Source organism: Chionomys nivalis, chromosome 2 (assembly GCF_950005125.1).
Source record: "Chionomys nivalis chromosome 2, mChiNiv1.1, whole genome shotgun sequence".
In the NCBI taxonomy this organism is placed as follows: Eukaryota; Metazoa; Chordata; class Mammalia; order Rodentia; family Cricetidae; genus Chionomys; species Chionomys nivalis.
In genome coordinates this window covers 129,648,704-129,661,480 of record NC_080087.1, presented here as the reverse complement: position 1 = coordinate 129,661,480, position 12,777 = coordinate 129,648,704, and the positions used below count along the sequence as shown (strand labels likewise).

Below are 12,777 nucleotides of genomic sequence, written 5' to 3'. Positions count from 1 at the left end.
GCCCACCCACCCCCATTTCTTGTGCTCCTTTATCTTAAAACTCCTTAGTCTGAAACACAAGTTCAAGAACTTTTAAGCAAACATTTCTGTTTTCATGACCTCACCATCATTTCCCTTAACCTTTCAACCCCCAGCCTACCAAGGAAAGACATCCATCAGTACTGTGGGCACGTCCACCTCTGCCTACCGCCTGAGTCTGGCTACCATGTCCCGCTCCAACACAGGCACAGGCACTGTCTGGGAGCAGGACAGTGAACCATCCCAACAGGCTTCTCAAGACACCTTGAGTCGGACTGACGAGGAGGACGAGGAAAGTAAGTAAGAGTCTCGGCAAGCAATAAGCCTGCCTGGCCATGTGAGCAAGGTCTTACAAAGGATATCTGTCTAGAGAGGATGGGCAGCTATTTCCAGGTCTGCTCCCTTAGTCATTTTTAAAAGAGGTTTCAAATGAAATTTGAATACCCTTGGATATTTGGAGAAAAAAAAAAAGTATTATCTGACCTTTTCTTGGAAATTTCATTTCGATTGTAAGTAAACAGCTTATTCCTCTTTCTCCTGGGCTGTCTGGCTAGAGAAATGGCCAGCACTCACAAGGTCCCATTTGTCAAAGCAAAATGGGCAGAGTGTGCACATGATGTCTGTGGAAGCCAGGAGAAAATTGGCAGGATGATTGAGGGGAAACAACTTAGAGACTCTCCCGTAATGCAGTTATCCCAGGAATTTCAGATGCATGTGCTAGAGATGTACTGTTGCGAAGTGGGAGATAGCAGATCAATAAATACCACACGTGTGTGCTTGAAAGCAAACATCTGCTGAATTCCCACTGAATGTCTCTGTCATACAGGGGGCTTCTTCAATTGCATTGATTATTTTCCACTCGTGTTTTTTTTTTTTTTTTTTTTTTTTTTGGTTTTTGGTTTTTCGAGACAGGGTTTCTCTGTGGCTTTGGAACCTGTCCTGGAACTAGCTCTGTAGACCAGGCTGGTCTCGAACTCACAGAGATCCGCCTGCCTCTGCCTCCCGAGTGCTGGGATTAAAGGCGTGCGCCACCACCGCCCGGCTTCCACTCGTGTTTTTAAGATGCTCTTACATAAAGCTTATTAAAGATGAGAATAAAATATAAGACCCCTCTATACCAAACAAAACCCACAAAAGATCCCCATCTGAACTAAACAGAGGAACAAGAAAGGAGCTTAGAAGTTTAATTAAGTAAGAAGACTGAATGCTTTTAATTAAGTAAGATGAGTAAAATGCTTCTGCATTTTACTAGCTCCCCACAATTAGGTATATAAGATAGAGAAGGAAATACGTGATTTGTCAAAGTGCTCATCACCAATATTTCCAGATTTAGTTTGAGGGTTAGTCATGTAAAGTGGTAATCACACTATAAACCACTTCTATCCAGACACCTGGGCACTGCTCGTGGGCACACCTCCACAGTCGCAGTGTGATCTCCCTCAAATACTGACTGAAAAAGCACAATGTGAGAGGTAAGAAGGAGAAGTTTACTTTAAAATTTTTCTTGATTATTTTTATTTGGGACAGAGTCTCATGATCCCAGGCTGGCCTTGCATCCCCTACATTGCCGAGGATGATCCTAAAGCTTCTGATCCTCCTGCCTCCACCACTGAAGGCTGGAATTGCAGGCGTGATCATGCAGCAGAACACTGGGTCCCTGACATTTTAACTTAAAAGGGGACTTCTTGATGTATTTGGCAGTGCCAAGGATTGGCCGTGCTGGCGACGGAACTCGGGGTCTCATATCTACAAGGCGCTGTCAAGTGCTCTACTACCAACTGTATTCTAAAACCAAAAACGAGCAGTTTGACATAAACAGTCAGCCCTGATGTCAGCTCAAACCATAAAGTAAATTCTACTTTGCTTTAACGTATGAAATAATGTCTATACTTTTCTTTAATATATGAAATGGTATCTACCAACATTTTTTTAGTGATGGAAATGATGCCCTCAGTAATTGCTAGGACTAAATCTATTCTCGGGTAACTTTGTGAGTAAGTAGTTGGCCTAGGAAAGAATTAAGGAAGAAAAGTAGAGATGACTTAAACAGAGACATCATTGACAGAATCCAACACTCATATAGTGGGGTGAAGGGCATCAGAAGGTACGTAGTCTTTTACTGATATCTTTTTCAGATATCACTGTTATCTCAAGAAATCACGCTGCCAATTATGGCTGTGATGTGGATGAACATTAGTTTATATGGAAAAGGGTATAAAAACAAGATTATAAACTGTTTTAATTGAAGCTGGTCTTCCAATCATAGAAGTACATGCTAAAACCTATTAAAAAAACCTGAGAAAGACATATTCTCTGTCCTCTATAATATTAAATGTAATTTTGTAGAGAAGTAGACATTTACAGACAGCACTTAAAAGGCTTGATAGAAGGAAACATAAGACTAATGATCAATAATGAGCAAATAAATGCTAAAGAGATGTTTAGAAACATAGTTAATGATAATCAATGAGAATCCAGGAAAGGCTTCTGTAGTTCAATATGTTCTATAAAGTTTTCCAATTTTTAACTTTTTTTTTTTTTTTTTTTTTTTTTTTGGTTTTTCGAGACAAGCGTTCTCTGTAGCTTTGGAGCCTCTCCTAGAGCTCCCTCTACAGACCAGGCGGGCCTTGAACTCACAGAGATCCACCTGCCTCTGCCTCCCAAATGTTTGGATTAAAGGCATGCACCACCACTTTTAGCTTCTTTGTAAACATATACAAAGGTAATATGTCAAAATTCAGTCCAAATCATTGTATAGCAAATTAAAATCTATAGCAGTTTTCATATTTATGATTTTATTTGAAAATGTATATTAGAGATATCACTTAGAATATTCTAAATGTATCAGATGACTTTCCATGGTAGCACACATCTGCAAAACACAATTTGTTTATTGAAGTTTATGTGGTTTAGTAACAAACAGTATTAGATCACTTAGCATGAGGTCAACTTGTGCAAATATTGTACTAAAGCTAACTTTCTTATAAATTTAGGTACATTAATTTCTGCTTCTGCAGGGAAAGGGGGCCTCTTTAGATTAAAATAAGCACTTCAGGATATTACAGTTTTCCAGTATTTTTTCCTACAATATATGCAATATTGTTTCCCACAGCAAGCTAGAAATCATTAAATGTATTGAGTAGTTTTTTTATGTCAAGGAAATGGAATTGACTTCTCCCAAAGCAAACTCCAACTGAACTATTGCTACAATAGTCTTTACAAGTATGTGTACAATCTAGCTTTTCTGAAATCTTTAATTTGTGGGTACGCATCGGTTTATACTTATAAAAGTAAATAAGTTTGCATGTGTTTTGTGAAGGCTGCTCTACTGCGTAGGGAGGTAGGAGATGTGTAGACATGAAGAAGTATCATTGATTCACTTGCTGTGTTATTGTTTGTACAAAAATGGCTGTAATTGTTTAGCTTTAAAGACAGCCGTGAGGCTGTACCCAAGCCAGGGATGGAACTCAAGTACCGCTTTGGTTGCAGTTTTCTGATAGGTATCATGGTTTTTGTAACATCGATCCCTTCGCACTTTCAGATGACTCTGTGAGCATGCCCAGTGTGGTAAGTGAACAGGAAGCTAGTCTCCTGAGTGCCCTTGGAAGGAGGCGGTTCTCCAGCCACGTCTCCAGCATGTCTGCACCTCAGGCTGAGGTGGGCATGTTACCCAGCCAAAGGTAAAGGCCTATGACTGTCTTATATTCTGTACTTGGGGGCAAAAGAAAAAATTCCAAATGTACACTAACATCATCCTATAAAAACTGAATGAGAAGCAAGTATGGGTTATGTTTCTAGAGAAACTGTTCAAGAAAGTGCTTTCAAGAAGGTTCCTATGGGTAATAGGTGTAGCTCTCGAAGCCAGGTCAAAATGAGATGACACCTTTAGGTCCAAGTATTATTTCTTATTGAGCTATCCATAAATAGAAATATAAGTCTTTTCTTCTGGTCAGTGCTATCCTTATATGCCAGATTTATCATCGAGCAAGAAAATGGTTATTTGGCAAGAGTAGACCAGTTTATGTGATACTCTGGGAGTTTAGCCTTCTGCAGTTAATGTTCAACCACATGTAAGAATGCTTCACCAAGCAGAAAACATACCTCTGACACTGTGTGGACTATGGGAAGGCCACTTCCATGCAGTTCACAGCTCTCTAGCTATGTGCTAAAGTAGGGTGAAATGATCTGAAGGGGACCTTCTATATCAGCAACTCTCAGATTCAATGCCTAAAGCATTTGCTTTGGTGTTCTCTGCCATATGAGTGTAATTTAAAAAACAAGTTTGGGGCTATAGTTTTTAAACTTTTTATACTTGACGAAAACAAAAATATATAATTTATGAAATTTAAATTTAAAATTATATTTAAATAAACACTCATGTTTTAATTCTACATATTTTAAATAAAGTTATAATAAAAATGAGCTAAGAGTTAATCTATTTTTAAAACAACTAATATGTTCATTTCAAGAATTGTATTCTTGATATACAATTCTTGGTGTTGCCTGATTTTTAGTGTGTTAGTTTATATTTTGCAATACAGCCATATGTATGCTACATCACTGAGCTATATCCCTCGCTACTGTCATTTTTAATACCCTTAGTAGCACAATTCACACAGAGAACATAATATCAAAAGGGATATATGATTGTATTCAAATTGATATGGTTTATATACAGGAGTATACTATACCCAAACACTCAATAAATAGTTCATGTAACTTAAAACTTGATAATTTCTCTTTGAGCAAAAAAGATTTTATAAATTAAATATGGAACCAAGAGCCAAACAACATGTCCAAAGAAAGTAATATAAGCAGTTACTGTTGGTAACTATTAATTTATTCTTAGTTTTTACTATCCACATGTTTGTATTTAAAATAATATAAATTGTAACTAGAGAGCTTTTGAGCTGTTCAAAATAAGTCAAACTACTAATTCTTTTTCCATGCATATAATGATAGATCAACTTACTTGCAAAGGAAATTTTTATCTAGTATAAACATATCCCAGAAGTTAAAAAGAATATATTACAATGAATAACTTTGTTCTTGGATTATATTTTGGAAAATTGGGGAAGGGAACACTGTCTTTGTCCATTACCAAAAAAAAAAAAAAAAAAAAAAAAAAAATTCTTTTACTGGCGACACAGACACTCAGATCTTTTATAATAATCCTTTCAGTTTTGTAGATGCTTGATTATACACAATTTAATACATATATATTGAATGCCTTATGGTCGCCTAGCTCAGTGCTAGATCTGATGGGAAAGTGGATAAAATATAGCACAGATATGCTAACAAATATCAGTTCAGCTGCATCCAAATAAGTGGATAAACTGCTACTAACTAACCAAATGACAGAGTTCCATTGTATTTACAATTCAATCAGTGGAGAGTGTATAATAGGGAGGTAAATGTGAGTTTTTTGTAATGTTCTGAAGATCCCTTCCATCTGTTTATTGATATTTTCATTGCAAAATTAGCAGGGGAGTTGGGCTCTGTCTTTGCTTTTCTTAACGGCATCAGTTTCCAGACTTTGGCTGTGGCCATTCATGGTAAGTGGTTTCTGTGTAGTAATGTTAGGCTCTAAAAGAAAATGTGAGGTCTGATCATTAAAATTCTGTGTCCATAAGATATGCTAAAAGTACTAACCACCTAGCCAAAAGGCTACTAAAAACCTCATAGATTTATCTTCTGCGGATCTACTCTGCAAGGCATGTCAGAGCTCATGTCTCCATTTGGAGCTCATTTTAACTCTTGACCAATAAACAGAGTGCTCCTCTGAGAGTCGTACCCATCCGGTCTTTCCTTCCCCCATTGCCTTGAGTCCTATGTCTTGACAAACCCAGCACAAGGTGAAATGGTTGACTGTCTCCTTTTCCTTCCTTGTTCTGTTAAATTTATTTATTTTCAGTTCTTGGAAACAGAAAATTGCATGCTTTTTTTCTTCCCCCTTTCCCTTTTCTTTTTTCTTTCTCTTTTTTTTCCTTCTGCATTTTCTTTCCCTAAATGCTTCATCTCCCTACCCCTCCTGCAGTGAACCTAATGTCCTCGATGACTCCCAGGGCCTGGCCGCCGAGGGCAGCCTCTCTAGGTACAGTGTCAAAGCTACCTGTCTATTGGTGTCTGTTCTGGGAAACTAGCTGTTCCCTGTCACCTCCGTCACCCTGTCTCCTCCGTTTCCTCTTGCCCGTCTTGGTACCTCTTTCCATCCTTCGCCCTGTGTTGTTCATGAACACACGAGCCTGGAGTCAAAGGTGTAGCAGACCCTCTTTCTCTACAGACAGCTTCAGAGATCAATCACAAATAGTCTAAAACCCTTAATTTAAAAAAAAACTGCAGAATTTCCTATGGGGCATGACTAAAATACTTTATATACCAAGGGCTAGGGGTGTAGTTCAGTGGTAGTAACATGTGCTTAGCATGTGCTAGACCCTGGGTCCCATACCCAGTACCTCCCCCCATCTAATCATTCATTTCCACACTTATATTCACAGAGAATTGCTTTATGGGGGTCTTTTTAGTACAGTTCCCTCTCAGGGAGCCCCTGTACTCAGTCGAGTCAGACCTTTTAGCTAATATCATAGATGATCAGAAAACAGTGGCGCTGCGGGAACGGCGCTGCCACTGCCACTGTGTGCGACTGCTTCTCTCTGATGCACACGGCTCAGCGTGCCATCGTTGTAGTGTGTTCAGACACATATCAAGAATATTGGCTCTAGCACAAACATGACTCGAAAACTCGCTGTGAAAAGTCTTTTGCAAATTTTTCTTGGTAAGTAATAACAGAAGTCATGCAATGAAAACAGCAGAATACCTAGACTATTTGCTTAAGCGTTCAGAAATGGGTACTGCACCTTTAACACTCAGATAAACCACGTCAAACATTCCTAATCTTGTGCTGTTGATTTACACCTCTCAACTAATCCTCATTAGGGGCTATGCTTCTTGTTCATCTTTAGAGTCTTTGTCCCATCCCAAGAGAAAACACTCCCAGGGCTGCATTCTATAGTGAGTGCACTACCCCATCGATTGCTTTATTCCAAAGATGAGGAAATGTTGAGAGGCCGTTCCTGTAAAAGGTTGTCTTTTGTTTTCTTTGCATCTTGTTCAGATTTCACATTTTCTTCTTCAACTGAAAATGGGAAATTTAGTCCATCATCAGGTCTATTTTTTTTTACTGGATCCATAATTCATGACATTCATTTGTGTTTGCGAGCCCTTGCTTGGACAGATTAGTCTCCTATTGGTAAAAGTGGAAGTGCTGCAGAGAGCAACATTAATTAGCAGGAGCCTAGGGCGAGGGAAGTTGAAAAACACCGTCCTGGAGATTTCCCTTAATTGTTTATAATGTCTGAAGAACTTGCAACAAAGTCTAGCAGGGGCACCGGTGCTTTAAAGCTGTAATTGCTTGATGCTTAACATTGCATGTGGACTAGGACAACCCGACTTTCAGAAAGTATGATCAGTGGATGATTAAGGATAGGGAGTATTAGTCAGGCTTCTCTTTCAATGGCTTTGTGCTCAGAGTTTAGTCCAGATTCTACTTCTGCTAGTCGAAGTCACAGCCCAATGTGCATGAGAGGAGACAGGGTAGAGTTGATTTTTATTATTTTCTGAAGGACTTGGCGAGCTCGGGGTTCAAATGACTAGAGTTATTTGAACTAACTCCTGTGCTAGGTCTGGTGCAAAAGGAGAAAACTCAATGTTTGTGCTAGGTGCTAAGACAAATTCAGAGCCAGATTTAGAGCCCTCATCTCCAGGTGAATTAATCGTGTTAGCATTTTGATGGCCATCTTAAGTCAGCTGTTGTTGATCTGTTGCTGCTGGCACTGTTTTTCTTTGGACCTTGGTGTTAGTCACCAGGCCCAGCGGTGGTCATTAAGAAATGGAAATAGAAACAATTTGCTTTTGATTCTGGAATAATTTTATTAATGTGGAGGCTTCCCACCAACCACTAGCACATCCACCTTTGCCATATGCTGCAAGCTGTATCTTGAGTGCCATTGTGTCAGCAAGTTCTCTTTGGAGGAGAGGAAGTTTGAGCCCTTACTAAAAGGAGGGCTTATTAAATGGCATGTTTTTATATATTTTGTTTGCAGGCTTTCTTATTTTTTGGCACAAGAACTCTTTATGCACATTCTTAAAATCCAGAAATAGAAAGGTTGATAACCACGTGAATTACAGGTAATAAGCATTTTAGCAGTAGGATCTGAAGCACTCTTACAGTTATCCTGAAGAAAATCTGACCCAAGCTTAATGAGAAGCACACAGAAAGGAATCCAGTAAACCCTGCCACACACCCACCCCGATCCTTGTTTAACTTTTATAGGACTTTGCTTTTGAGAGGCCACTTGTTTTAGACAAAGGAGCCAAGCTGGACTATGCAGGCTGAGTGGAAAAGACAGCCAGAAAAGGTGATGGGAACTGAAAAAGATTTATACCCTAATTAGAAACTTCTAAGATTTTTACAAAATTACACTAATACATTTCTTTTAAAGACTCAGTCCCCAAACTCCCATCAGAAACATTGTTTTCTGCCTGGTTCTGTTTCTTAAAACTATTGGAAATTAATAAGCTAAATCAAAATTCCATGGAAGACTTTTCTTCTATGGAGAGCGCTGCTCTGAGAGGCATAAAAACTCAGTGTAGACGTTTCTCAAACACATGTTTATATCATGGGCATATTTTCCCTCCAGAATAATAGCGATCTAGAGAAGTGATTTAAGTCCTTAAGGCCAGATGTTTATAGTTGAGAACCAGATTTTGTTTGGACATGTTAGGATATTTTTAAAAGCAGGAGTCAACAGTGAACTCTCAATTTAAAAAGAAATTATCTCGGGATTTTAATCTTGGAAAAGCTTAGTCATAGTTACACAGAGGATTCAGTCCAAGTTTGAGCAATACTGTAGTCTAGATGAAATAACAATAACCCATGTGTAATGCCCGTTTCATGTTCATACATAACCCCTAAGCATGAAAACTTGCCTGGTGTTCTTAAAATGCAAGAAAGATCCCAGCAACCTTTAGTGCAGCTGAAAAGACAGGGCCAAGATGATGTGCACTGGGACCCACAATATCCGCTTTGCCTTTGCTTTGTCAGCTTTCATGTCTAAAATCCAGTTACTACAGTCTGATCTGAAACTCTAGTCTGGAAATTCTGTAGCACTGACTCTGTCGTGGGTGCTGTGGAGGCTGAGTAGTACACTGAAACAATGTTTGTGAAAGGGAGGAGTGAGCTTTGGTCTTCTGCTAGCTTCCCTGCTGTCTGCCTATTGCTCCTTTAGTGCTGACTTCATGAGTTCCCACTGCAATGCAGTCACTCAGGACAAATTGCTGTGCCACATGTATCATGCCCACTTCTAAGGTTCTATAACCAAACGAAAGCTCAAGCCAAAAATACAGAAAGAAGCAATAAACACACCAATTCACTATTCAGAGGGTGTTGGCACCCAGAGTGTCTGCTTAACTTTTTACTTATATGATATATTACAATACATGGTTTATTTTTTATAATTTGGGTGACACAAATTTAAGCCTACATTACTGAATGGCTCCTTGTTTACACAGTGCTTATTTAAAGAAATGATATTGACATATAATTAGGAAATATACACTATGTATACACTTCAGTCCAGGCCATTATGCTGCAGCAATGTAAAGGAGGTGATCTTATCAAAATCATTTTTCTAACATTGCATAAATTCCCCTAGCTTATGAATTGCTTCCTTGTATTATAAACAGGAACTAGTTTTGAATCACAGTTTGAATCCCACCAACTCTGCTGTGCCCTGGCTGAATTTTCTCCTCTAAAACTTGGATCTTACTATCATTTTTCCAAGGAGATATTTTCAGGAACTCGGAAAGACATGCCAACACAGGCTTGTCGTGTAGCCCTAGCCCTTGGGAGGCTGCCGCAGGTGCACAGCACGTTCCAGGCCAGCAGGGTAACATAACGAGACCTCTATAACTAAGGCTATTGACTTAGGAATGTTTTGCAAGATGTTAGTTTAAATCTGGAAAGTTTTATTAGATTTTATACTTACTGTTTCACCCTGTTTGGTTAAGACAGCTGTCATTCTTAAAATTAATACTTCCAGGAAACCAGTGTTCTAAGCAAGATAAAGCTTTTACTATTTGATCAACTAGTTTGGCAAATTGTAACATCATTTCAACTTCTCTATTGTTTTTCATAATTGTTGGATAAGAAATATATATTTAAGTTATTTAAAAGTATTTAGTTGCCTACTGAGGTACACTTTTGAAATTTGAGACCTCCCAATAAAATATTGTAACTTCTTGATGAGGAAAATAATTTTGGTTATTGCATTTATGGTAGATGAAGACTTTAGATGAGACTGCTTCAAAAATGTAACATAGAAAGTAGGACATAACGCAGAGAGATTCTTAGTGTGAAGATCTTGGTTTCTCCCAGGTCCTACAAGTGACTGAGGTATTACATTATGTGAAGGAAGGGAAGCTAATTTTTATAGTAAGTTCCAGTTTGAAATAAACTCCAAGATATGAAAATTTTTGCCTACATTACATTGTTAGTCTTTTAGGTGTTTATTATTCATGTGATTTAATTCATTGATGCAGCAAGGAGAAATTTCATCATCGTATTTCCAGGGCAAGTCTAATGTATTGCCTGGAATGTGTTCCAGGAGCATGTTCTATGATTTCATTTTTGATGTGCACATTCCTACATTATTTAACCTAGAATAACCAATTACTAAAGACAATCGATTTCTCAGCTACAACCCTCTCTGTCCATAGAGAAATGTTGATGTTCATGATCTTCCCCTGGAGGAGCCATCGTAAAATTACTGTTATGTTGTGACATTTAACTCTTCAAGTAATGTATAGTTTTTCTTTTCTTGCACCATTTTTTCTCACAACCTCAGATTAGTAAATAAAAATGATATCAGAGGACTGCCTCGTATTCATTTTCTCTGCCCCATTCTTTTCCAATGAATACTTCCTTTTAGTTTCCAAGAAGCAATAAACTCATTACAAAGAACAAATGTAAAACAAGAAAGCATGCTATACATGTCACTTGTCATATACAAGCCATTTTACATCAACTAACTTCTTTTCTCTACCTTAATGGGAGGTAGTTGGTAAGTATCAACCTCCTTTTATGGCCAAGGGAACTGAGGTAACATCTAGATGTCAACGAAGAATCCATTCCAATGGTAGCTTTGCTTGGTATTGGGAGAAATGTGTTCCTACTTGTGTGCATATATATATATGCATATATATATATATATATGCTTTCCAACTTAACAGACACATGTTAAAATGGATGACTAAGAAGGAGATGTCATTTCAGACATGCCAGCATCATAGTCTGGACTGATTATCAAAATGTGCTGCACTGTTCCTTTAGCATAGAGTTCCTTCACACACGCGACAGTCATAGAATGCACATCAATCTGTTGAACTTCATTTGGGGGCAAGAAAAGAAGTTTTAAATGCCTCTTTTTTGGTGATCTTTGTAGAACTTTGTGTTGCATAACTCAGATGATGTAATCATATCCCTATTTCATAGAAAATTTGACAGATCTTACTAAGTCATTGCTTTTTCTTCTAGTAAAATTACGAGTTGTACTTTAAATGATAGCTTTGACTGCACCAACTGCAACTATTAGCCTGTCATACATGAGAAGCATCTGAACACCCATCTTAACTGCAATTGTTAGCCTGCCATACATGAGAAGCATCTGAATACCCATCCTGTAACTAATTTCCTTTACTAAAAGTGCAGCGAGGTGTTTATGTGGCACATTAAAAAAAGCCAGAAATGTGTGGGGATGATCATTCTCTATTTCTTTTTGTGGACAGTTGCTGACTGGGTTCCTCTGTGGGATGTTTTACCATTACAATATCTGTAGATGACTCTCCTTTTGCAAAGGCAAAGACATCATTTAACCATAAATCAATTAATCACATTGACATCAACCACAGAATTCAAATGTCATATGGGCACAGTGTATTTCTCTTTTCATTCTCTCTTCCATTGTAGACACCTATGATACATGCATGAAGAATGAAAAAGAATCATGGCCCATTTCAGTATGTTCGGCTTCACCAACACCAAAGTAGCAGACCCTGTCAGTAGCCCTTTTTGCTAATGAGACACACATACACAGTAATTTGGGGGGAGCAGACTGTTCCTTTTATCAACTGCACAGTTCCCTTGAGTGCAGCTAATTGAGTTGCACTGCCAGTTGCCTTGCCAGCCTTTTAAATCTAAAATAGTTTTCAAAAATATTTAAATTTTCTACCCATGTGACTATTTGCTCAGCTGTCAAAGAGACTTCAGGCTGCAAACATGTGTTGAATGTGTCCCTTCACCCAAATGGATTCTGTGTCTGATGTGTTCAATATTTGTCCATCTTATTTTCATTTAAATTGGAAGTTTTAAAACAGGTGTTCCCATCCACATGACAAAGTTGTTTGTGTGTATTTGTCGCCAGCGTTTCCATTCCCCTTAAAAAAAAATTGAGATTAGAATATGACATGTTAAGCCTTTTGATGGCTTCCAAACAAGGGGTTTGATCAAACCATTGTCCTGCTGAATGATAGATCCAGCATCAGTGACTGAAAACAGAATCTCAATTTTGACAGCTTGGGGCTACAAGGCCTTGTCCTCCTTTCCAAGCCTTTGAGAACCCCTACCCCAGGGACTCTTCCCCAACCATCCTTCAAAGATAATATCTTTGAAGTGACTGTTCCATATAAGTGGTTTTGGCTAAC

General features: G+C 38.3%; 1 protein-coding gene across 9 annotated transcripts in view; it reads left to right on the top strand.

The window, feature by feature from the left end:
* Unc80 (unc-80 homolog, NALCN channel complex subunit) overlaps positions 1-12,777 on the top strand; it is a 191,109-nt gene that overhangs the window by 171,403 nt on the left and 6,929 nt on the right. For 7 of the 9 annotated variants that reach the window (XM_057761420.1, XM_057761417.1, XM_057761416.1 and 4 more), the window contains 3 exons: positions 135-314; positions 3,560-3,698; positions 6,056-6,112. In XM_057761420.1, the coding sequence (XP_057617403.1) occupies positions 135-314; positions 3,560-3,698; positions 6,056-6,112 (376 nt within the window). The remainder of the gene's footprint in view (positions 1-134; positions 315-3,559; positions 3,699-6,055; positions 6,113-12,777) is intronic. The other 2 variants (XM_057761422.1, XM_057761418.1) reach the window with 1 other exon arrangement.